Below are 26247 nucleotides of genomic sequence, written 5' to 3' on the forward strand. Positions count from 1 at the left end.
AAAGTGTTTTGCTAGACTCTTGGCCAGAGAGAGGGAGAGAGAGAGACAGCATTGATAAGCCAAATTCTGACTCACACGCAAAAATCTGACAAAGATTAGCTCTGTCACCACATGCTCTTCACTCTGGCTTCATAGAAACTTTCCCTTCAGAGGGCTAGTGACACAGCGCTTGCTGAGATGGCTACAGCCCAGACGCATTTGCTGAGAGCCCATCCTTAGGCTCAAACCATGTCCCCACCCGACCCAGAGCAGCCGCCTGGCGCCAAGTCACAAGGATTGGCTAGATGTCCCGAGTGTGCCACTCAACACACTTGCCCTGGCCCCTGCCCCAAGGAGCTCACCTTCCTGTTGGTGAGACAGGGCTCGCCCTGCACAAAACAGTCTGCAAAGCCCGATGACCCAGGGCTAATGTATGACAGGCACTCCATGTGGCTGTCAAGCTGCTGAGAGCAGATGAACCCCTTTTAAAACGACATGGAAGAAACTCAAAACGCATAATGCTAAGTCAAAGAAGCAGAAGCCAGCCTGAAAAAGCTACATTCTGCACGACTCCAACTATATGACGTTCTGGAAAAGACAGAACCATGGAGGCTGTAAAAAGATCAGTGGTTGCCAGGGACTGGAGGGAGGGGGGAATAGGCAGAGAGCAGAGGACTTTTAGGGCAATGAAGTCACCCTGCATGATGCTACAGTGCTGATGCCATACAGGTCACTACCCATTTACCCAAATCCAGAGAACGGACGACACCAAGAGTGAGCCCTAACTTGGCCGATGACTCTGATCATGATGTGTCAACAGGGTTCATCCACCATGCCAATGTACCACTCAAGTGGGGGAGGCTGTGTGCAGAGAGGGTGGAGAGTATGTGGGAATTTCACTGTGTAATTAAAAGTCCTCTTAAAAGAAAGGCCCATTTTAAACACTGGCATCCTACACTATGTACTTACAGAAGAGGTCAAGGCGAAGTGCTTTGCTTGAGGCAAGGGGGCCTTCCCCAGGTCCTCATGGCACCTTTGAGAGACCCTGGGACCCCCCAGGAACTTGAACAGAGAATTAAAGCTTAGGGGCTGAGGAAGCCCAGAATTCACGCCGTCCAAGGGCTTGGTCCTTAGTGATGTTCATGAACACTCAGCTGCTTCAAGGTGGCCCAGGGGCTGGGCAACAGGTGCACTCCTCCCGAAGTCACCCAAGAAGCACCTGCTACGGAAAGTCATCTCCCTGGCAAGGGACCAAGGGCCATGGGGTCAGCCTGCTGGTCCAGGCACCTGTGACCTGGGGTCAAGGTTCCCGGGGAGCTAGTCTCTCACCTAGAGGCTGCTGGCCAATAGGTGGTCAGCACAGAAGGTGCTGGTGGATGATGACTCACCTCCCTTAGGGCAGGGGCCAGTCAAGACTCTGCTTCCCCAAACAGCGCTTGGGAACATAAGGACACATCCCAGTACCATTTCCTGAGACGCCATGATGCTCTGACTACTGCCTGCCTCTGCCTAAGGGCACAGGATCTCTATTCCAGCTCACATGTGCACAGCCCCCCAACACAGACTCCGTCTCACTCCAGGCTGCTTCCCGGTCACCTCTGAGCAGTTCTTCAGAGCTACCTCCAGGGTGCGCTCACCAGTCCTGCCCAGGGGCTGACTTCTCCCTCCTTCCCGTTCTTGGATTCTGGGTTAAGAGAAGCACACAAAGGCCTGGGTCCTTGAGTAGCTATCTTCACACCACAGACTGGCAGCAGGTGTGGCGGGCGAGGCCGAGGTGCCTCTTTGCTGGCTCAGGGTGAGACGCACAGCGTTCAAACACACGGGATAGAAAAAAGGAATCCTTTAACTTTCTGAGTGGCTGTCTATGCATTATAAATAATTTTTTGGCCTAGATTTGAAAGAGTGACACGCAACCTCCTTAGCCAAAAAAAGCTCTGTTCCTGTCCTAGTTTGCCCGTGATAAATTATTTGTTAGCCGATAACACCCCCCTCATCATTGCCCTGTTCTCTTCTTCAATGAGTGCGATGACAATGAACATGGCCTGGCAGAGACTCCCATGAAGGCTCCTATCATTAGCGACAGAAACACAAGCTTGTTTCCAACAGCCTCCGCCTGGGAGGCACTGTTTTGCCCAGCAGAAATCGGTCACTGCCAGCTGCCTCGCAGTTCCGAGGCAAGAGAAAGACAGGAGCCTGGGACGACCTTATTTGCAGGAAGGAGCTCCACTCCTATGCGAGACGCCGGGACTATCGGCTGAAACTCACGGTCAGGGTTTGTTCACATTCCATGTGCCCCAGCCAATTCAAGCGTACGATCTCTGAGCTTTCGTGATTGTCCGACTACCACAAAAACCAACACACACAACAATCTTCTCATCCTCTGGGGTTCTCTTCTGTGTTGTGTTGTTAATTCCCCACAACCACAGCCACAGGCAACCGCCGACCTGTGTTTTCTGTTCTAGAATTTCACATAAATGGAAGCACAGAGTATGCGCTTTTGATTTTCATTGGGCATGAAGTTCTTGAGTCATTCCATATTGTTGCACACATTAATATTCCATTCAATTTAATCCCAACTGGGATTCCATTGTGTGAATATGCATCGACGTCTGGGTTGTGTCTAGTCTGTGGAGTATTAAACAGGTGCCGTCTGGGAGCTTGGGCTGTGGTGCAGTGGGTCAAGCCAGCACTCCTGATGCGTCCCATACTGCAGTGCCAGCTCATGTCCTGGCTCCTCTGCTTCCAATCCAACTTCCTGCTAATGCACCTGGGAAGGCAGCAGAAGATGGCCCAGAGGCTTAGGCCCCCTACCACTCATATGAGAGACTTGGATGGAATTCCTGGGTCCTGGCTATTGTGGCATTGGGCGACTGAACTAGCAGATAGAATATTTCTCTGTCTCTCTCCTTCTCTACCACTCTGCCTTTCAAGTAAACAAGAAATCTTCAATAATGCGGTTCTGAAGACTCCTACATATGCCTTTGTTAAACACAGGCACTCATTTCTCATGTGTAAATTCACAGGAATGAGACTGCTGGGTCACAAGTTAAATTGTGCTAAAAAAGACATCGCATATTGATATACAAAGTCGGCTGCGGCATTTTTCATTTTCACCAGCAATGGCTGAGAATCCCAGGCACAACGGTCCTTGCCAACAGTCGGTATTGGCAGTCATTGTTTTACTCTGGTCATCTGCGATGGTTTGGATGGGGTTTGAGTACGTCCCCCAGGGGGAATTGCTGCTGCAACTCTGGCCCCCACAGCAATGGTCCCGAGAGGCGGTGGGGCCTTTGAGAGATGGACCTAATGGGAGGTCATTAGGCACCACCTTTAGGTGGGAAACGATACTTGTCTCTTGGTGTGGATCAGTTCTCACAAGTAGAAAGTGGTACCACCCCATGCACCCGCCTCTTCTGCACACAGCAGTTACCTTCTTGGCTCATCCATATGTTGCAACAGAGACAGGAACTGTTGCCAGAGACGGCGTCATGCTGTTTGGATGTTCCAGACACCTGAACCATGCCCAATTACCCTCTTTTCTTTATACAGTGCCCAGCCTCGGGTATATTGTTATAGGACCGGAAAACAGACTCAAACACCACTTAAGTGTCATCCTGACTTAAATTAGCATTTTCCTGATGCCCAGTGTTGTTAAATATCCTTTCACAAGCTTAACGGTCATTCATCTACGTTTTTTGGTGACCTGTCTGCTCAAATCTTCTGCTTGTTTTTTGCTTGGAATGTTTGTCTTCCTACTGAGCTAGAGAGAGGCAGGCAAGGAAGAATGGAGGGTGTGTGTGTGTGTGTGTGTGTGTTTTAAATATATATCAATAGGGGCCGGCGCTGTGGCGTAGCAGATTAAGCTGCTGCCTGCAGTGCCGGCATCCTTTATGGGCACTGGTTCAAGTCCTGGCTGCTCCACTTTCAATCCAGCTCTCTGGATTGTAGCCTGGGAAAGCAGCAGAAGATGGCCCAAGTGCTTGGGCCCCTACACCCACGTGGGAGACCTGGAAGAAGCTCCTGGCTCCTGCCTTCCAATCGGCACAGCTCTGGCTGTTGCAGCCAACTGGGGAGTGAACCAGCGGATGGAAGACCTCTCTCTCTGCCTCTCCTTCTCTCTCTGTGTAACTCTGGTTTTCAAATAAAATAAATAAATCTTTAAAAAAATACACATCCTGGGTGGGAGTTGCCTACCCAGGGTTCTGGGAGCAGAGGACTGACAGTGACTGATGCTGGTCGCGTGTGGCCACTAACAGGGCCATGGAGCTTGTGTTCCTGCCAGGGAGGAACACTGCAGAAGCCAAGGAAAGCATGTGACCCCAGCCCCAAGTCCCAGGGGGCACGGCCTTCCCTTGGCCGTGGACTTCCATGGTGGGCAGTATTGCTGTGCACCCAATCTTCCTGGCTTCCCTTGCAGACAGAGTGGGTTTGCTCTTCCCGGCCCCTGGAAGTCAGATGTGGCCACGAATGGCAGGTTCAGATCCCAGGCAGAGGCATCTGTGTCTTCTGCCACCTTCCTGTCCCCTGTCTTGGTGACAAGAGAGGTGATACCTGGGGAACCCTTATAGCAAGGGCTCCAGCAACCCTGCAGGGTTCCCTGAGATTGAGGACTGTTTGCTACCCAGAACTATCCAGACAATCTGGATAGATACGGTGGGGCTCCGAAGCAGAAAGTCACCCACAGGGAGAACTCAGGGATCCACTGACTAAGTGAGATACACACAGACCTTCAGGGAAGGGCTTCAGGGCACCTTCCAGGCCCTACACCTGCCAGCACACGGACTTGAACATTTCTTATGCAAAATGATGATTGTATATACTTGTAAGGTACACCATGTTTTTGTAAATATTTCTTCATTATTTAAAAATTATTTTTGAAAGGTTTTATTTATTTGAAAGGCAGAGTAAGAGAGAGAATGAGAAAAAGAGAGAGAGAGAGAGAGAGAGAGAGAGAGAGAGACTTTCCATTCTGGTTCCTTCCACAGATCCCCACAATAGCCAGCTCTGGCCCAGGCCTGGAGCTAGGAACTCCATCTGAGTATCCCACACTGAAGACAGGGACTCAAGTACTTAAGCCATCATCTCTTGCCTCCCAGGAAGCATATTAGCAGGAAACTGGATCAGAGGTAGGACTCACTCCTAGGCACTCTGATACAGAACAACCCTGGTGGTAGCTTACCCTGTTGTACCACAACACTGCCCCACTGCAATATACTGATGCATAAAATTGATATATTGATGTATAAAAGGTTGAATGGTTTAACCAAGCTAATCAACACATGAATCACCCCGCTTAGGATTTTCTTGTGGTGAGACATCTGAAATTCACTCAGCAATTCTGAAATATACAATATATTAACTATAGTCAGCATTCTGTGCAATAGATCTCAAAAAACATTCCTCCTGTCTCACTGAAATTGTATTTTTTGACTAACATCTCCCCATTCCCCCGGAGCCCCTGCTGTGGTTTGGACGTGGTTTGCACCCAAAGGTGCACGTCCTAGAAGCTTGGTTCCAGTGTAGTGGTACTGAGAGGTGGGGCTCAGTGACAGGTGATTGATTACATCATCAGGGCTACCACACTTGGAAGGGACTAAAGCCCATTTCACGGGAGTGGGTGAGGTCTCACAGCACTGGACTGGTTACTGGGAGGGTGGGTTGTTACACACTAAGTTGGGCTTTCTCAGTTCATTTCCTGCTTCCTCACTCACCATGTGACCCCTCTCCCTCTCCTCCTTTCTCTCCACTCCCCCATCTCCCATCTCTAGCTCCTGTACATGTCCCTGCTGGGTGATGCATCCATCGCGAGGCCCCACCTAAAGCAGATGCCAGTGCCACCCTCTTGGGCTGCCATAATTGTGACCTAAATAATCATCGTTTCAAGTCCCCAAGTTCAGGTACTTGAACACAAAATGGACTAGGACATCCCCTTACAGGGCCTTCTTGTACTTCTGCTATGAGGGTTCTTTGGCCCACGGTGACTGCAAACAGGAAAGTGTATTCTCTGATTAGCATGTTCTGTGCACAAGGCACTCCCTCCACCAAGTAATATGGAGGAGGCCAAACCAAAGGCAGCTCAGAGCCTAAAGAAAGAGATCTGGATCCACACAGCCACTGCTCCTATGCAAGGTGCCACGGCACGTGGGCTTGCTGAGATGTTGGAACAGAAGGCCACGGAAGGCCACAAGGAGAGAGATGAGCCACGGAAGGAAATCCTCAGACAGGGGCTGGCAGGTGAGGTGCTCTAGAAGGGGACAAGGGCAGGTGGGGGAGAGAACACATCAAGGAAACCCTGAGGGTGTGTGTGATAGGGTAGCTGGGGACCTGGGAGAAAGTACAACGGGAGGAAGGCAGGCAGGCAGGGAGAGTGAGGTCAGGTAATGGTTTGAGCCATTGCATGAGAATGGGACAAGGTGTTGATGGACTGTCGGAGGGAGGGAAGCTGGTGAAGACATTGGGAGAAGGGGGAGTGGGATCCAATCTTGGGGGAAGTGAGCAGAGACAGAAAGGGTGGACAAGGATCCTTCATCCCAGAGCACAACAGAGCTGTGCTCTCCAGTGTCAGCACTAAGAGTCTTGTGCAGGACGTCTCAGAGGAGATGGCGGGGATAGGAATCAAAGGAGTCTCAGCCCAACTCATCTGTCTAGGAAAATTCATGCTGATGATAGCTGATGATATATATAAATATATATATATATGTATACACACACACACATATATATATGCCCTTAAATTTTCTCATTTTTAAAACTGACACACAGTAAATTTGATTTTTTGGGGGAATGGTCATGGTTGTATACATTCTTGCACAAGTATAATTTCAAGCAACCATTGTCAGAATAGAGACACAGAACAGTTTTCCCCAAGACTCACTCCTCTCTTCTGAATTCATATCTCTTCCCTGGGCAGCACTGCACAGTCCTCTGTGAGGATGCTAAGCAGCCCGTGGTTAGGAGGGGACACACCCCATGCTCTATGGGACACTGTGATGACCAGCTAGGATGCCAGCTAGGGTAGGTGCCTCCCATGCAGTTTTGATTGACAGTATTTTCAATGTAACAATAGGTTTATTGGGTTGTAATTTCAGCCCAAGTCGAGAAGCATCTGCCCTCTGTTTTCTGGAATGTCATACAAATACAGTCAGACCACCAGTAACCCTTGGAGTCCTAGCTTTGTCTACTAAGCCTCTGAGATTCATCTAAGTCATGGCATCTAACACCTTTGCTTTCTTATTATTGAGCAGTTTCCGACTGTGTGAATTTGTCACAGCTGTTTTGTCCACTCACTTGCTGAAGGAAATTTGGGTTTATTTCTGGTGTTGGTGATTATGAATAGAGCTGCTGTTAGCATTTTTGTACAGGTTTTTGTAGGAATTTAAGTTTCCAAGGCTCTGAAGTAAATAATCCAAGAGCAGGATGGTTGTGTCACATGTACAATATCTGAATAATTTTATAAGAAGTTGTCAAACTGTTTTCCAGAGTGGCTGTGCCATTTTACCTTCCCACCAGCAACATACAAGAAGTCTTCCCAAAAGTTCACAGAAAATATATACTATGGCACTGTGGCATAGAAGGTTAAGCCTCTGCCTTCAGTGCCGGCATCTCATAAGGGCACCAGTTCGAGTCCCGTCTGCTCTACTTCCAATCCAGCTCCCTGCTATGGCCTGGGAAAGCAGCAGAAGATGACCCAAGTGCTTGTGCCCCTGCACTCATGTGGGCAACCTGGAAGAAGCTCTTGGCCCAGCTCTGGTCATTGTGGCCATTTAGGGAGTGAATCAGAAGATGGAAGATCTCTCTGTCTCTCCTTCTCTCTCTCTGTATCTCTGATTTTCAAATAAAGTAAGAAAGAAAGAAAGAAAATATGTACTATGAAAAAACTATGCATGTTGTTTCTTTTTTTTTTTTTTGCACCAAAAGAAACTCATACTAACTTGTTATAACACTTCTAAATAGGATCTAGTTTGCAGCAGTGAGAAGGATGAGTCATCAGTTTGAAAACAGCCCCAAACAGAGCAACATAAATTCTGCTGAAATTGAAGCAAGAGCAAACATCAGATTTATGAAGATGCTTGGGCGGAAGAATAGTGAAATCACTGATGCTTTATGCACATGGGAACAATGCCCAAAGAAATCAGCAGTTTACAAATGGATAGTTCATTTTCAGAAAGACAAGTTGATGTTGAAGATGAAGCTGGCAATCGCTTCACGGCCTTTTGGCTAAGATCAAGTAAAGAGGAAGCCGGCAGAGGCTGGCCATGCACGTCAGGTTGCAAGGAACAGATTAATGTTGTTCAAGCCCTGGTTGAAAAGGACTGATGACTAACAGCAGAAACAACAGGCAACACCACAGACATCTTAAATGGTTCAACTTACATGATCCTGATTGAATAATCAATGTTGCGTCATCTTTTTGCTTAATGGATACCAAAACTTCTATGCCCAGATCAGTTTCAGACAAGAACAAGGGTTTGAATGCAAATTTTAAACAAATGGGATACAGATCCTGAAGCATTTCTTTGAAGATGTAGAACAGGGAACAGAATATGGCATTATCAGTACAATGCAAAAGACAAAGTACAATCAAAGCAATGGCTACCAAGAGATGGAAATTGTTCAGTCAAAGCAAAAGCAGATCAGCCAAGAGCAAAGATCATGGCTTCATTTCTGGGGGGATGCTCAAGACATTATGCTTACTGAATTTTTGGAAGGCCAATGACTGGCACATCTACTTATAGGAGAGTGTTTTGAGAAAGGTGGCCAAAGCTTTAGCAGGGAACCTCAGGGAATGTTTCGCCAGAGTCCTTCTGTACCCCGACACTGCTCCTGCTCATCCCTCTCACCTAATAAGGACAACTGAGTGAGTTCTGCTGGGACATCATTAAGCATCTGTCTTACAGCAGGATCTTGTCATACTGTCTTCCCACAAACTTTGTGAAGTTCTCTTTTACAAGTGATGCAGTTGTTCCACACCTTCAAGATTTAGTGTTATTAGCACTTTAAATTTTAGTTGGAACTTTAATTTGTATCTAATGGCTATTGATGCTGAACAAGCTTGCATGTACATTTTTGCATCTGTGTACTCTCTTTGAGGAAGCATCCATTCACCTTTTTCCTTATTTTTAAATTGGGTTATTTCCTTGCTATTTAGTTCTGAGAATTGTATATATTCTAGATACAAGTCTTCTATCAGATATGTGATTGTGATTTGCCAATGTTTTCTTCAAAATTGTAGCTTGTCTTTTCATTCTATTAATGGTATCTTTCACAGAGAAAGTTTTTAAACAATTTTTTTCCTCCTATGGATGTGCTTTTGTTTTCAAGTCTAGAAACTCTTTCCTAAACTCAGACCACAAAGATTTTCTCTTATGTTTTCTTCTAAGAGTTTCACACATTTTACATTTAGATTTATGGTTCATTTGCAGTTGAGTACTGATTTTTATTTCATGCATACATGTTAATTTTTTCCAAATTCCTTTCCTGTATCAGCTGATGAGATCATGCAGATTTGCTTCGGTAGCCTGCTAGAATACACTGATTGATTTTCAAATACTGAGTATCCTTGCATTCCCTGGATAATCTCTACTTGGCTGTAAGTTTAAAATAGAAGTGTGTGTGTGTGTGTGTGTGTGTGTGTGTGTGATTTCCCAATGTTTTATGCAGAAACTCTGCATCCATGTTCACGAGGGATACTGGTCCACAGTCTTCTCATATCACATTGTCTTGTGTGTTCAGAATGCCAGTCCCATAAATAAACTGGAAAGCACTCCCTTCTTTTCATATTTCTGGACAAGCTTGCATAGAATCGCTGATATTTCCTTTTACAAGGTTTGGCAGAATTCACCACTGCAACCAACTGGGTCTGGAGTTTTATTGTTCAGGTTTTAAACTACAAATTCAATCTATTAGCTATAGAATTCTTTAGGTTATCCATTTCATCTTGGGTGAGTTTGGTAGTTTATGATATTTAAGAAGCTGACCCGTCCTGTCTAAGTTGGTCCATTTATGTGGATACATTCATTCATAGTATCTCCTTATGGTCTTTTTAATGTCTGGGGGTTTGTAGTGATATCCCCTCTCTTAGGCTTATCAGTTTGTTTATTTATTTGTTTGACAGGTAGAGTTATAGACAGTGAGAGAGAAAGAGACAGAGAAAAAGGTCTTCCTTCTGTTGGTTCACTCCCCAAATGGCCACTACAGCCGGCACCGCACCGATCCGAAGCCAGGAGCCAGGAGCTTCTTCCTGGTCTCCCATGTGGGTGCAGGTGCCCAAGCACTTGGGCCATGCTCCTCTGCCCTCCTGGGCCACAGCAGAGAGCTGGACTGAAAGAGGAGCAACTGGGACTAGAACCGGCGCCCATATGGGATGCTGGCGCCGCAGGCAGAGGATTAACCAAGTGAGCCAGGGCGCAAGCCCCAGACTTATCAGTTTTATTAACCTTTCAAAGAATGACCTTTTGGTTTAACTGATTTTCTCTAACATTCTTCTGTTTTCAATCTTATGGGTACCTGCTCTCACATCCATTATTTTCATCCTTGTTGCTGTGAGTTTCTTTTGATCTTCTCTTTCTAGTTTATTAGGGTAGAAGTTTAGTTGTAGATTTCAGACCTTTCTTCTTTTCCAATAAGAATTTAATGTTGGAGATTTCCCTTTAAACATTTAGTTACAGTCTACAAACTTTGAAATGTTGTATTTTCATTTTCATTCAGTTAAAAATATTTTCTAATATTCTTTGAGACTTTCTTTTTGATTCATCATTGCTTGGAAGCTTGTTAATTTCCAAGTTTGGAATATATTTTTCCTGCTATCTTTCTAATTTAATTTCAGTTCATCTGGATAGCTTAACAATTATTTTATGAAGAAGGATTTGAAAATATGTGGGTTCTGCTACTGGGTGATGTGTTCCATAAATGTCGATCAGATTCCGTTAGCTAGTAGTGTTTTTTTTCAGTTCTTCTATATTCTTGTTGAGCTCTGATATAGTTTTATTACAAGGCATATTAAGAACTTATTTCAGTTCTTCAAGTTTTGCTACACCTGTTTTGTTTTTAGGTGAATACACACTTAGAATTGTTATCTCTTCTTGGAGAATTGATTTTTTTCTTTTAATCCCCCCCCCAACAAAAAAACCCTTTTATTTAAGGAACCCAAACTTCATGCATTTCACAAGTACAACTCTAGGAATACAGTGAATCTTGCACCATACCTGCCCTCCCACCCACACTCTCACCCCTCCTCCTCCTCCCTCTCACATCCCCAGCCCCATTCTCCACTATGATCCATCTTCATTAACTTTATACACAGAAGACCAACTCTTTACTAAGTAAAGAGTTCAACAAGTTGCATGAAAACAACAATAAAACTGGAGAACTGACTTTTAAAAATCATTATGTAGGGGCCAGCATCGTACAAGAGGTAAAGCTACCACTTGTGACACCAGCAGCCCATATGGGCACTGTTTTGAATCCCAGCTGCTCCACTTCCAATCCAACTGCTGCCTAATGGTCTAGGAAAAGCTGCGGAGGATGGCTAAAGTGGTTGGGCCCCTGCACCCACATGGGAAACCCAGATGAAGCTCCTGGCTTCATTCTGGTCCAGCCTTAGCCATTGTAGCCATTTGGTGATTGATCTAGCAAATGGAAGATACCTTTCTCTCTTTCTCACTGTATCTCTGACTTTCAAATAAATAAATAAAAACATTTAAAAAATCATTATATAATGTTATTCTCTGTTCCTAATAATGTTCTTTGCTCTAAAGTCTACTTCATTTTATATTAATATAATCACTGTGGCTTTTTAAAAGTTGGTGCTTGTGTGGTTTATTATTTTTCATAGCTTTAATCTACCTGTATAATATTTGAGATCAATGTCTTATGGATAGTATTAGTTAGGTTATAAAAAAATCCATTTTGACAGGCTTTTAGTTGGCAGATTTAGATAATTTTCATTTGAGGCAATTGTTTACAAGCTTGGATGTATGTCTCATTGCGCCACATGTTTTCTGTTGGTTTGTTCTTTGCGTATTTGCTGTTAGTGTTCCTGGTTCCCCTCTCTTGCTTTGTTTTGGATTTTTAAAACGTTTTCTAGTATTCCCTTTACCTACTGTCATTTTTGGCTCTGTATTTCTTTGTCTAATTTGCAGTAGTAACTCCAGGAACTGGGATATAGTGCAACTCGGCTTCTCAGAGCTCACCTAGGACAGCTCGCTGCTGCAGGTGGAATATACACACTGCCCTCCGGATCCTGCCCAACCCTGGCCCCCCAGCCTCTGCACCGCAGCTGCTGTATATACCACCTATGAACGAGCACTTCAAAAACTTTTGGAAAAATGCAATTAAAATAAAAGTTTATTTTGGTGCAAAAAGATTTGAAATCCATGCACAGTTTTTTTTTTTCCAGAAGAATGCAGATGTATTTTGCACAAACCCTTTGAAGACCCCTGCACATACACTCGATACTCCATCAGACTACGCCAGTTTTGAAAATTTCAGGCTAATTATTATGTTTGCCAGATATTTTCCACTTTGAGGGTTTTTCCCTTCTTCCTCATATCCCAAGTTTCCATCTGGGATCATTTCCTTTCTGCAGGAAAAACTTCAGTAACTTTCAAAGCAGGTCTTTTGACAAGAAATTTTCCTTTTTGGGGGAACACCTTCATTTCAACCTCGTTGCTAAAGGATATTTTCATTGGACACAGTTCATGGATAAAGAGAATTCTGGTTGTTCTCATTTGACCCTTTAAAAACACTGTGCTACTCTCAGTAGGCTTCTGATGAGAAATGCAGAGTGCCAGTTAGACCTATCCCTTGGCTGGTGCTGCAGCTCACTAGGGTAATCCTCCGCCTGCGGCGCCGGCACACCAGGTTCTAGTCCCGGTCAGGGCACCGGATTCTGTCCCGGTTGCCCCTCTTCCAGACCAGCTCTCTGCTGTGGCCCGGGAGTGCAGTGGAGGGTGGCCCAAGTGCTTGGGCCCTGCACCCGCATGGGAGACCAGGAGAAGCACCTGGCTCCTGGCTTTGCATCAGCATGGTGCGCCGGCCGCAGCAGCCATTGGAGGGTGAACCAATGGAAAAGGAAGACCTTTCTCTCTGTCTCTCTCTCTCTGTCCACTCTGCCTATCGAAAGCAAGAAAGCAAGAAAGCAAGAAAGAAACCTATTTCTGGGTGCTGATGAACTGGACGGGCACAGCTCACTCTGATGTGAGCTAGCATGGCAAAACCACAAGGAAGCAACCGTTGCACATCATCATGGACTTCCATGAATCCAACAGAACCGCTTTCCTGGTTCTGCTACCCACACCGGCGAGGGAGGGCAAGGCACTCCCACCTCCCTTGGGCTCCTCTCACACAAGACTGAAGACATCGCCTTGGCAATTTCAAGGCAGAGCTTTAAGGTCTCCGGAAGTCCTCCCCCAAAGGGTGCGTTCTAATTCCCTGGCCTGTGAATGCCAGCTGGCCCTGGGGATGTGCTTCTAGGAGTGCGGCAGCAACACTGCTTGCTGGGTATCGAGGGGAGATGCTCTCTCTCTCTCTCTCTCTGTCTGTCTCTGTCTCTCTCATGATGCTTGCCCTAGAACCCAAGCACATGCTGTAAGGAATCTACACCCCCACATGGAAAACCACAGTGCCCGCTGACAGCTGGCTCCAACTACCAGGCACGAGAGTGTGCATGTCTTCAGGGTTCTGGCCCACTGTGCGTGAGCCAGCCTGATACCTCCTGGGAAGACGTGAGCACTTCCTGCCAACCCCTGCCCTGGTAGAAGATTCATATGCAAAATTCTGCTCCCACTCTGAGATTCTGGGGGAATTTATTGCATAGCAACAGGTACCCTAAGTGCTGATGCCTGAAATAAAGACTCACTAGGGGCTGGCACTGTGGCACAGCAGGTGAGGCTGCTGCCTGCAGTGCTGACATCCCATATGGACACCGGTTCAAGCCCCAGCTGCTCCACTTCCTATCCAGCTCTCTGCTGTGGCCTGGGAAAGCAGCAGCAGATGGCTCAAGTCCTTGGGTCCCTGCACCCATGTGGGAGACCTGGAGGAAGCAACTGGCTCCTGTCTTTGGATTGGCTCAGCTCCAGCCATTGTGGCCAATTGGGGTGTGAACCAGTGGATGGAAGATCTCTCTCTCTCTCTCTCTCTTTGCCTCTCCTCTCTCTGTGTAACTCTTTCAAATAAACAAATAAATATTAAAAAAAAAAAAAAGACTCATTGATGCCTAAAGTTCCTTCTAGACTGGGAACTTCAGAACTTCTAGATTATGGGCCTGCCATAACTGGGCTAATTCAGTCTATTTCATAGGACGAGACAGAAGCCAGAAAGGGTGCAGGTGCAGGTCTCCCACATCTGAGTCTGAGAAATTGAGCAAATGGAATCTGTGCTCATATGGAAAGCTTATCAGGACTAGGTCTTAGCCTTTTCTTGCAGTCTTCACAGTGTGTGACATGGAAGGGTGGTGGCTGCTGAAGGGACTCCAACATCTTGTAGGATGGAAAGAGACGTGACAGGTGTTCAGTCGCCATCTGAAGAGGCTACCTTGTGCAATGCTCAGAGGCGTGAGCTAAATTCTAAGTGTCCGTTGTGTGAAGACGCTGTTTTCCGTGTAAGGTGAACTCCTCTCAAGAATCAGTTAGAGACTGATCACTCACAGCCACCAAGAACTTGCAGAGCAACCCTGGATGGAAAAGTCGACAACAGGCTGACGGACAGTGCACCTCCTTGTTAACAGTGGCTCTCTCTAGGTGGTACGATGCTGTCTTTGCTTCCTTAGACAATCAGTATTTTTCTAATGTCATTCTGGTATTTAAGGATAAGAAAACATCCCAAGAATGATAGGAGGGGCCAGCGCTGTAGCTCAGCAGGTTAAATCCCCAGTCTGCAGTGCCGGCATCCCATATAGGCACCAGTTCAAGTCCCAGCTACTCCACTTATGATCCAGCTCTCTGCTGTGGCCTAGGAAAGCAGTAGAAGATGGCCCAAGTGCTTGGGCCCCTGCACTTGTTTGGGAGACCTGGAAGAAGCACGTGGCTCCTGGCTTTGGATCAGCTCAGCTCTGGCTGTTGCTGTCATCTGGGGAGTGAACCAGCAGATGGAAGACCTTTCTCTCTCCATAACTCTTTCAAATAAATAAAATACATATTTTTTAAAAAGAATGATAGGAGTAGAGTCAATGTATCCACTGCAGAAGACAATGTTGGTCAAAGGATCTTCCATGGAAAAGCAAGAAGAATTATTTGAAGAAAGTGCGGGGATCAAGGCCAGGGAAGTTTATTTTTGTTGTTGCATTGTTTTTTTCCAGATAAATATTTTTTAATGCAGGGATACATAAAATCAATATGTGTTTATTTGCTAACTGCAGTCTTACACTTTAAGGGGACCTGAGACTCTTTAAACTGTCAACAGCACAGTCCAATCTTATTTGGGGAGCAGTTCCTGGGTTTCCTATCCCCCAGAACACATCTTGGATAACTCTGGCTTAAAGCAGGGTTCACCCAAGGTCAGTGCAGCATCCTCCATGCCCGGGGCTGCATCCCGGGGACAGGTTCAACCTCATTTCTATAACTCAGGGAGCGTGGAAGATAAGGCTCCACTGGGCTCAAAGCCTTAGGCAAGGAGAGACCCTCTGAGTGTGAGAGGAGAAAAGCCACCCTAGGTGGGGCAGGAGGGGTCAGCCAGGGCCAGCCTCATCTCCTGGAGCACCGCATGGCTTCTGCTGCAGGGGCCTCGCGAGGCGAGCGGGGCGACGGAGCGCAGCAGGCACCGTTCTTCTCTCCCGCGATGCAACAGGTGCATCTTCACTCTTAACCACCGTTATCAGTGAGCGTGTGGGGCCCCCGTGGGAAGCCGGCCTAATTTCACAGTGATTCTTAGTTAACCGTTCCGTGGGCAGCATTTATCTGGGGCTTGTTCCTTTGGAACTCATTACCCAGATCCAAAAAAGGAGAATTTAGCCTTGTCTAAAGAAGGGCCGCATTTTCAAGACGGTGGGCGGCTGGATCACCCGTTTTCCACTGAAAATATGAAAAGGTGCTTCAGTAAATTGCCCTTTGTCTCACAGCCCCCCACCCCCTCCCACCCCCCCAGCAAGCGCCTCCCTGAACTGAGAATCTTCCCAGTTTCCAGGCCTGCTTGGATACACAATTTCTCCTCTGACAACAACTCTTCTTAGCCAGCCCAAGGAGCCAGCAGGGTGGAGGCTAATGAAGTGGGAAAGGCTCCTTTTCCATTCTGCTGTCTGCGGGACACGAGACGAATCAGCATTCTGCATCCAAGGACAGTTCTATGTCTCCCGCGTTCTGAGAGCAGAATCATTCATCTGGAAGCTACAGGGGAACATCGCTGAATCCTGTGTCCTGTTCCCACCCCTGTTCCCAGGGTGCCTGCTGCCACCTTGATCCCCAACAGAACAAAGGGGGACCCTCACAGTATTTCTTGGACTGCCATGTTTTCTCTACGTCGGAGCCCATGGTGACGGGCGGACAGCCCAGTCCAAAGCCTAGGAGAGAAGACCACAGCAAAACCAGCACAGCGGGTTCCAGCTGGGGACACCTAGACACAGTGCACAGGGCAGCCAGACCTGCTGTTGTGCATGGCGGCCGTGAGCAGCGGCCCCTCTGCCAGCACGCACGGAGCTCACATCCTCCAAGGCGGGCCAGTCTTCAAGGACGTGAATGAAGCGAGAGGAGTCTCTGCTCTTAACCATACTCCTCTCCCTGCGGGAGCAGTTGGCTGAGAAGGTTCAGCTTGCACATCTGCGTCACCATCCCGGCTCTGGTTAACCCGGACTGGAGGCCACGGGTTCTCTCCTTTACGCTTGTTTTCACGAATGCCTCTCTAACTCATCAGAAAGCTCTCTGTGGCCAGGACAATGCTGTGCACCCCCCCTCCCCTTCTGTAGCTGCTCCAGCCTTACCACACAACACCACCCACATCAGCCAACCACCCTCTGTCCGTTTCCTTTACCCTGGGGGACCGGAAGAACCAGCCCTTCCTTCTGAAACACCTGCTTCTACCCAATGACACGCTCTAGGCTTCTCGTTAGCTGTATCTGGGTTCCTCCCTCTAGTCTTGTCGGAGGCGTTTTATCAGTGGACTCATTTAATACTGGGAACAGCAGGTGTTCATTTCTCCCCAGAAACGGAGCAAACCAAGATTTACAGGGCTACAAACGCGAAGACACCTGCTTTCTCTGGAAAGTGAGAATTCCTATTGGCGTCTCCTGTGGCGGCCCCATGGCCCACGGTGAAGCAAACGGAGCAGGGTGCAAGGGGCAGGAGTTTGGGGCAGTGGCGAAGATGTTGCTGGGGATGCCTGCCTGCACCCCACACTGGACAGCCTGCGTTTGGGCTGGGTCCCTGCCACCCACAAGGCAGTCCTGGATGGAGTTCAGCCCCCAGGGTATTGCAGGCATTTGGGGAGTGAGCTGGTGGATAAGAGCTCTCTCCTTGTCTCTCAAAGCAAAAAAAAAAAAAAAAAAAAAAAAAAAAAGGAGCAGCTTCTGTTTACTGAATGCCATAGAAGTTGATAGGAGCCCAGACTCTAGAAACTGATGCCTGAATTTGAATCCCTGGCTGCCACTGGCTGGCTGAGCCGCAGGCTTGCAGTCCATCAAATGGAGCTAATATTAACTTGCCTTTGGGTGGGGGGGATAAGGATGGGAGAGCTACTGACAGGCGCATTGCCATGGCTCCCTGGGTTTGTCCTACTATGCTGTGCCTTGCCAGGAGCTCTCACACAGCTCCGTTGCGTTCCCACAATAGCTCCAGGAGGAAGGTGCTTCTACCACCCCTCCATGGTGTAGAGGAAGAAACGGAGACTGAAGGAGGCTTAATCCTGTGTCTGACAATGGGGAATAAGAGTGGTAGGGATCAAACCAGGGCTGTGTGGTTCTAACCCTGTGCAACTTCCTGCTATACCACACGGCTTCCTAGACAACCACACACACACACACGTACACACACACACGTACACAGAGCCCAGAGCACTACCTTGCATCAGAATTAGAAAGACACACTTGGGGCCGGCACTGTAGTAGCGAGTAAAGCTGCCGCCTGAAGTGCCGGCATCCCATATGGGCGCTGGTTCAAGTCCCAGCTGCTCCGCTTCCGTTCCAGCTCTCTGCTACGGCCTGGGAAAGCAGTAGAGGATGACCCAAGTCCTTGGGTCCCTGAACCCACGTGGGAGACCTGGAAGAAACTCCCGGGTTTGGATCAGTGCAGCTCCAGCCATTGCAGCCAATTAGGGAGTGAACCAGCAGATGGAAGACCTCTCTCTCTCTCTCTCTCTCTCTCTGCCTCTCCTTCTCTCTCTGTGTAACTCTGACTTTCAAATAAATAAATAAATCTTAAAAAAAAAAAGAAAGAAAGACACACTTACAACTGGAACTCAAAATGGTGAACTCTGAGCTTCCTTATCCTGGGAATGTCTTTCTGTCAAAGTCCTCCCTCCTAGAGCACAAACACCACACATTTGCGTCTTCCCTAAAGAACAACAGCACACAGTTCTAAACGCACAACACTCACTGGGTTTCCATGGAAAATTCACGGAAGGAAGTGGATCCGCGCTGTCACTCAGAATCCTTGATCAAACGACCCAAATACACCATGAATTCCCTAAAGCGTTCAGAGCCTTGCCTCACACAAAGCATGTTTTCTGGAGACAATGAGAGTTTTGATCTCAAGCTAAATATTTCTAATCTCATGAAAGACACTGTGTGCATGGAGGCAACTCACGGTGGGTCTCCAGGTAGGCTGGGGGAGGGCCTCCCATGTTGCTGCTATAAAGCCTGCAAAGCCAGATGCTTCGAAACAGATGTAATCTCAAGGTTGGGTTTGCATTCTGTTCTTCCCCAGGTTATGAGGGTCTTGCATCATGGCTGCTGTGTGGGCAGAGATCTGGGTACTGCCAAACATTCTAAACCTATGTCCCTGGGCCGGTGCCATGGCGTAGCGGGTAGACCCACTGCCTGCAGTGCCGGCATCCCATTTGGGTGCTGGTTTGAGTCCAGGCTGCTCTACTTCCGATCCAGCTCTCTGCTATGGCCTGGGAAAGCAGTAGAAGATGGCCTAAGTGCTTGGGCCCCTGCACCCACGTGGGAGACCTGGAAGAAGCTCCTGGCTTCAGATCAGCTCAGCTCTGGCTGTTGCTATCATGTGTGGAGGGAAGCAGCAGATGGATGACACCTCTCTCTCTCTCTCTCTCTCTCTCTCTGCCTCTGTGTCTCTGTAACTCTGCCTTTAAAATAAATAAATAAATCTTTAAAAATTAAACAAATAAACCCATATCCCCCTCTCAGAGCTAGAGTGGTGCAGGTTGGCAGCCTTGCTGTTTGAACATTCATGCAAAGGAGAAGTTTGAGAGTCTACGCTTGGGGTCCAAAGCAAATGGGGGTGGGAACAAGTGACGGGAAACTGCCACAAGCCAACTGATTTCTAAGCACTGATTTTCAGTTATTTCTTTGAAAGAAAGCACACTCTCGTCTGCTGGGTCATTCTCCCTAATACATGCAAATGGCTACAGCTGGGCCAGGGCTGATGCTGGGAGCTGCAAATGTAATCCAGGTCTCCTGTGTCGGTGGCAGGGATCCAACTCAGCTGTTTCTCAGGGCACACATTAGCAGGAACTGGAGTCCAGAGAAGAGCTGGGAACGGATCCCAGGCACTCCCAGGGGAGACGCAGGCACCTTAACCTCTAGCCAAACACCTGCCCTGATCGCTAGGTGTGTTTATGCTGGTGATCTCTGCGTATGGCAGAGGCTAGGTAAGTATTCTGATGTTGTCTTGATTTAGAAGTACGCCATGCGGTGGGGAGACAGGGCTGGGAGTCAAGAAGTCAAGAAAGCGATATGACGGATGTTAATAGCAAGAGTTAAATTCCCACAGACTCCAAAGTCACACTGGAAGTCAAGGCTTAGCCGAGGCCTGCCAGAGAGAACAGATTTCTTCTTTTTTTTTGACAGGCAGAGTTAGACAGTGAGAGAGAGAGACAGAGACAAAGGTCTTCCTTTGCCGTTGGTTCACCCTCCAATGGCCGCCGCGCTGCGCTGATCCGATGGCAGGAGCCAGATACTTCTCCTGGTCTCCCATGCAGCTGCAGGGCCCAAGCACTTGGGCCATCCTCCACTGCACTCCTAGGCCACAGCAGAGAGCTGGCCTGGGAGAGGGGCAACCGGGACAGAATCCGGTGCCCCGACCGGGACTAGAACCCGGTGTGCTGGGGCCGCAAGGTGGAGGATTAGCCTAATGAGCCGCGGCGCTGGCCCAGATTTGTTCTTGTATGAAGACAATCTCTTTGTGGTCTGCATGAGGAGAGGAGGAGGGGAAAGGGAAGGGGGGAGGGAGGGGAGAAGGGAGGGGGAGAGGGAGGAGAGTCTGAGGTTCAGGAAGTTTGTATTTAATTTCTCAATCGCTACTTTTAAAGCTTTCTGATCTCTGCCAAGTTAATTGACCTGTCAAGGCTTCCTTGTCTCATCTGTCAAATGGGCACAATGATACACAGCTCGAAGGAGTGTTGAGGAGATGATACAAGGTAATGCATAATAAAGTACTTAACTCAGTACTGTGGCTATGTACTGGGGCATACAGGAGGCATCCAAAGAATGCTGGCCAGGACTGTTCCTCCCTACATTATTGCTAATAAGAATATTATTATCACTGTGGCATAGCCAGTGAAGCTGTCCCCTGTGGCACCAGCATCCCAGATGGGCACTGCTCCACTTCTGATCCGGCTTCCTGCTAATGCACCTGGGAAAGCCGTGGAAGACGGCCCAAGTGCTTGAGCCCCTGCACCCACATGGGGGGACTCAGATGAAGCTTCTTAACCTCTGGCTCCTGGCTTTGGATCAGCTCAGCTCCGGCTGTTGCTGCCATTTTGGGGAGTGAACCAGCAGATGGAAGATTTTTCTGTCTCTCTTCCCCTACCCCCAAAACTCTGCCTTTGAAAAATAAAAAAGAAAGGGGCTAGTGCCATGGCTCACTGGGTTAATCCTCCGCCTGCGGCGCCAGCACCCCAGGTTCTAGTTCCTGTCGGGGCTCTGGTTCTGTCCCGGTTGCTCCTCTTCCAGTACAGCTCTCTGCTGTGGCCCAGGAGGACAGTGGAGGATGGCCCAAGTGCTTGGGCCCTGCACTCCATGGGAGACCAGGGAAGCACCTGGTTCCTGGCTTCGGATCGGTGCAGCTCTGGCCGTGGCGGCCATTTGGGGGGTGAACCAATGGAAGGAAGACCTTTCTCTCTCCCTCTCTCTCTCTCTCTCTCTCTCTTTCTCTCTCTCTCTCTAACTCTACCTGTCAAATAAATAAAAGAGAGAGAGAGAGGTTGGAACTGTGGTGTAGTGGGTAAAGCCAGCGCTTGCAGTGCCGGCATCCCATATGGGCGCTGGTTCTAGTCCTGGCTGTTCCACTTCTGATCCAGCTCCCTGCTATGGCCTGGGAAAGCAGAGGAAGACGGCCCAAGTCCTTGGGCCCCTGCACCCACGTGGGAGACCTGGAAGAAGCTCCTGGCTCCTGGCTTCGGACCAGCTCAGCTCCAGCTGTTGCAGCCAACTGGGGAGGAACCAGCGGATGGAAGACCTCTCTCTCTGCCTCTCCTTTCTCTGTGTAACTCTTTCAAGTAAATAAATAAATATTTAAAAAACATTTAAAAAAATAATACTAGCAATATTCTCATACACAAATAAGATATTAGAAATGATTCCTGTATAACTGTAAAATGTACATTTTTACATACAGCTATGAAAGTACTTCAAAAAGTTTGTGGAAATGGAATTTAAAGGTAAGTTCATTTTGGTGCAAAAACCTATGCATAGATCTTTTTTTCCTCATTATACACATTTCCAACAGACTTTTTGAAGACCTGCCACAATGATCAATATTTAAAATGGGGGGGAGGATGAATGATAGGCACAGGTGTTGCGCCTAGAGGTTAAGCGGCTGCTTGGGGTACCTGTTTGGACCTTGCCTCTGGCTCCTGACTCTAGCTTCCTGCTCATGCAGACACTGGGAGGCGCAAGTCATAGGGTGCCAGCTCCCACGTGAGAGACCTGGGTTGAGGTCCTGGCTCCTGGCTTTGACTCGGCTTGGCGCCAACCACTGCAGGCGTTGGGGTGTGAACAAGCAGATGGGACTCTCTCTGTCTCTCAAACTTAACAAAATAAAGAAAAAATACTTAAAAGAGCTGCTAAGTATATTTCCTGGCTGAGTTCCAAAACATCAACTGGGTGAGTTTTTGGCAGTGCAGAGCCCCTGTGCCAAAGAGGCAAATCTTTAGAAGTTCTGCAGTGACTGGAGTTTGGTTAGCATGGCTGATTCCCCGGGTTACATGGGAGGACAGCCACCCTGGAGCCACCAAGCTAGGGGACCCCAGAGGGCTCCATCATCGGCAAGTGACAACCAAGCACTGGGTCCCGTGACAGGATGTGGGCAAAGCCTACAGCCATGCAGATCCAGCATGGGCCATTCCAGAACCCACGGTTCCCCGCCACATGCAAACAGTGGCAGAGACGGAAGGGGCCGAGCCTGGAGGGAGAAGCCCCATCCCCTGTGAGACGGGCCCACTCCATGTTGCTGTGGCTCTGCTGCTGAGGCCTGTCGCCCTGCACCCTAAACACCTGCAGGGGTCTCCCAGTGGGCTCCATGCACCTGTGCATGGGGGGGGGGGTTCTCACTCATCCTTGCTTCCCTAGGGCCTAGCACAATAATTGCTGCATTGGACAAATCATTCAGAAGTGATGAACTTCGGGCATTCTTGACCTTCAAGCATCAGACTTCATCTTGTGACCCTGCCTCCTATCTAGCAGGGATCCAATAAGTGTACAACGAAGGAATAAACACACACACAGGGTTGAAAGAGCTCCAAGACAGCAGCTACCAGGCTGGTGTCTCTCAGTGCAGGGTGGCTATGGTGTCTCCCTGTCGCAGGTGAGGAAGCTGAGGTCTTACGGGGTACGGGGTAGCGGGTAGGATTAACACATGCTGGGTATGGGCTAACGACCACTCTCCAAAGCTAGGGGGCTCCCCGACGACAGACCCAGAACTTGAACCCTGGCCAGTTTGGCTGCAATCCACTGCCTCACTGAGCAGCGTCTGTCCTGGACTCAGTCACTAGAGGCCTTGGCAAGAGGCCTGGAGTTGACAAGGGCTCATATACAGGCATCTTCAAGACACAAACGACACGCAAGCCCCGGATGGTAAGGAGCAACACTGAAGGAACGGCTCTAAAAGGTTTTCACGGGCCATTGCAACACTCCAAGGACACAGTGTGTGGAGACATGTCCTCCAGCTACCTGTCCCGCTGGGGCTTTTTGTTAAGCAGCATGAAGGCGAGCAAGGTTCAGCCAGAGTGAGACCCAGGCCCAGGGCTGCGGCTGCAGCCGGGAGGATGGCTCCTGCTTACCTCTTCGCTCTGTCTTTCTCATCTTCATCCATTAGATTTTCTATGCAGTTTGTTCTGCAAAGACATAAATAAATAAGAGCGATCAGGTGGCTGCTGTCTGCTTCCAGGTCTTGCTGGTTGTCACCATTTGGGTCTTTGGTAACCCACGCGCTTTCGCCCAGCCATCCTCAAACACTATGGTCCCAGCCGGTTTTTTCTGCTCGTAACATTTATTTAGGTGCTTTGGCATACGGGAGTTAAACCTGAGAAATGTTTGAATGCACAGGCATTCATTGCACAAGGCCTCAGAGAGATGCAATCATCAGAAGTCCAGCGGCTCCTAGAAATCAGAGAATGGGTATTTAAAAAATGTGCTCATGCGATAGTGAAAAAAGGTTTTGATCTTGTGATCCCAAGACCAAACTTTGAGAATGGCCGTGGAGCCCCAGTTCAACGAAGCAGCATCTGCTTTTCTCGTGCCTGCAACGGGCGAGCCAGCGCCTCCTAGTGGAAGCCTGGGCTCCGTGCGTAACACTGCAGACGCCAATTGGCACCGCATTCTGAAAGATGCTATTTCTTTCTCTGCCCATTCGAATGCAGGTGTAGCCCTCTGACACGTGGCCTTGAGGGATCAGCCCCAAAGGAGTGGAACCCATGCCTTCCCCTTAAGGAATTTATACTTCCCTAGACAGAAAAGGCACACAGATGTGGAAGATGAACTAACGACCCAGGAATGTTCTCGAAGCCCCAAGCCACCAGGGACTACGTCATCGCCCGGATCTCTGCTCTCCCAGGCCACCGGCTCAATGCCTCTCAGGCCCACTGAACACCAGTTTCCTCTTTTGCCAAATGCAAGCCTGGGTTTCCTTCTCTCACTCACACATTCCCCAGGGTCCCGCCTGTCTGGATGCTCCCTGTCCAGCCAGGACATCAAGAAGAACCACTTGCAGTGTGTCAGAGCCTGCTGGGGGCACCTGGAGGCAGGTGGCCATGACTGAGAGGGCCCAGTGTGACTGAGATGGGCTCGGGACCTCGGAAAAACTGAGTCACTACTGCCACACACATCTGCTCCCAGACTCAGAGGGTCTCAAGTCAGAACTCTGAAGTCCAGAAGTTACTCTTGAAACATCAAGTTTTAGGTGTGGTTTTTAATGGAGTCAATGAATTTTCTCTGAGATAACTCGGTTTTGAGATTTGGGGTCACTCCGTGTGCATGGGCACAGGTCCAAGTCCAAGCAAGGAGGAGGAATTCTGCTGCCTGAACACCTGTTAACATCCATGCCCAAGTGAGTACGTGGCAGCTGTGAGTAGGGACAGACTCACAAGAAACACCACTCAGGAGTTAGGTTTGCATTGCAATTGAAGAGGGGTTCACATATCTGCCAGTAGGCCTGCACTGAAAATGTTTCCAGATGGAATCTGCTCAAATCTTTATGATACGAAAAATATGACATCAATCTGCTTCGTGACGCTCTACACCAGGCCTGTGGTCCCAGGGGAGCCATGGCTGCCTGTCGCTCCCCCTCTTCGTGGAGGAACGACACTAAACCCTGCCTAGGCTTCATATCCGAGTCACGGCACCATTATGTCGCTCCCCCTCTTCGTGGAGGAGCAACACTGAACCCTGCGCTGTTCTTTTCGTCTGCTCGGCCCTCCCCGGGTTTGCTGCTGGTTCTTCCCGGGTTGGCTACTGTCCCTTCCACCTCCGTGGAATGGCAGTTCCCCCTGCCACTTTCCCCACTTCCGCAGGGGAGCGGCACTCCACCGGCCGGCTCTCTCGGGGGCTGCACAGGTGTTCCTTCAGATAGATGTTCCCCTTAGATGTTCCTGGTGCATGCCGTCTCTCTCCTCCTATATAGTCCTCCTCCGCCAATCCCAACTCGGCTGCCCACACGCCGAGCACGCCGCTCTCCTCCAATCAGGAGCAAGTCCTACAGTTTATTGGCTGAACTGGAGGCAGCTGTGTAGAAGCCTCTTTCTTCTCTCCCAGCGCCATATTGTGGGAGAGCAGATGCATAGAATAAGTCTTAATTCCAGTAACGGTCTAGTCCGAGTTGCTCCCCACAGCTGCCCACGTGCCCAAGGCAGCAGCGAGGACCCAGCCGAGCCATGTCCCCCTCCCAGGAGCCCTTGGTCAGAGCAGGTTCACAGGAGAGCTGGGGTGCCTGCGATTCTGCAATCCTGATGGGATGAGTGGGGTTGCTTTGTCATCAACAAAGCATCTGAAAATGACTAATAGCTATTCTTTAGCAACCACAGCGTCTCTGATTTATATCTGTTTATCTTTACACATTTCCTGAGCCCATAAAGCCTGATTTATGCCCACTTGCCCTTCTTCCTCAACAATCCCAGGTCCCTGCCCTGAGGTCCCACACACTTGAGTCCTGTCTGAGCCTTTTTGGCTGATCTGCTCCTGATGTGAAGACAAGCCACCAGATAGATGAGTTCCCGGGGAGCACCTGCCACGGAGACTTCCACATCCTCCCTGCGTTGTCCTCTCTGCTGTCTTGCCGTGTGGATGACATTTTTAAAAACAATTGCGGAGTACGAAGCACACACAATAAAAGTCACCATCCCAACCATTTGTACGTGCACATCTGTGATCTTGTGTAATCATCACCAGCACCCATGCCCAGAACTCTTCTCATCTTGCAAAACTGGCACTCTGTACCCATGTATCACCCATCCCCACTCCTCACTCTCTCCAGCCAGTTGGCAAACACCACTCTACTTTCTGTTGCTATGGATTCGACTGCTCTAGGGACCTCCTGCCAGTGGAGTCACACGGTATTTGTCCTGTTGGGGCTGGGTTATTTCCTTTAGCCTAACGTCCTCGAGGCTCATCTGTGCTAGGGTATGTGTCAGAATTGCCTTCCTCTTCAATAACTCAGTAATCTTCCATTG

General features: G+C 48.7%; 1 protein-coding gene across 8 annotated transcripts in view; it reads right to left on the reverse strand.

Annotated features, from left to right (window-relative positions):
• The window catches only part of NPAS2 (neuronal PAS domain protein 2), a 184162-nt gene that overhangs the window by 77178 nt on the left and 80737 nt on the right, over positions 1-26247 (reverse strand). For all 8 annotated transcript variants that reach the window (XM_070068724.2, XM_070068721.2, XM_070068722.2 and 5 more), the window contains one exon: positions 23365-23418. In XM_070068724.2, coding sequence (XP_069924825.1) covers positions 23365-23392 — 28 coding nt within the window. In that variant the 5' untranslated portion in view covers positions 23393-23418. The remainder of the gene's footprint in view (positions 1-23364; positions 23419-26247) is intronic.

The sequence above is a fragment of the Oryctolagus cuniculus genome, chromosome 2 (genome assembly GCF_051225735.1).
Source record: "Oryctolagus cuniculus isolate XC-2025 breed Fujian yellow rabbit chromosome 2, ASM5122573v1, whole genome shotgun sequence".
NCBI lineage: Eukaryota > Metazoa > Chordata > Mammalia > Lagomorpha > Leporidae > Oryctolagus > Oryctolagus cuniculus.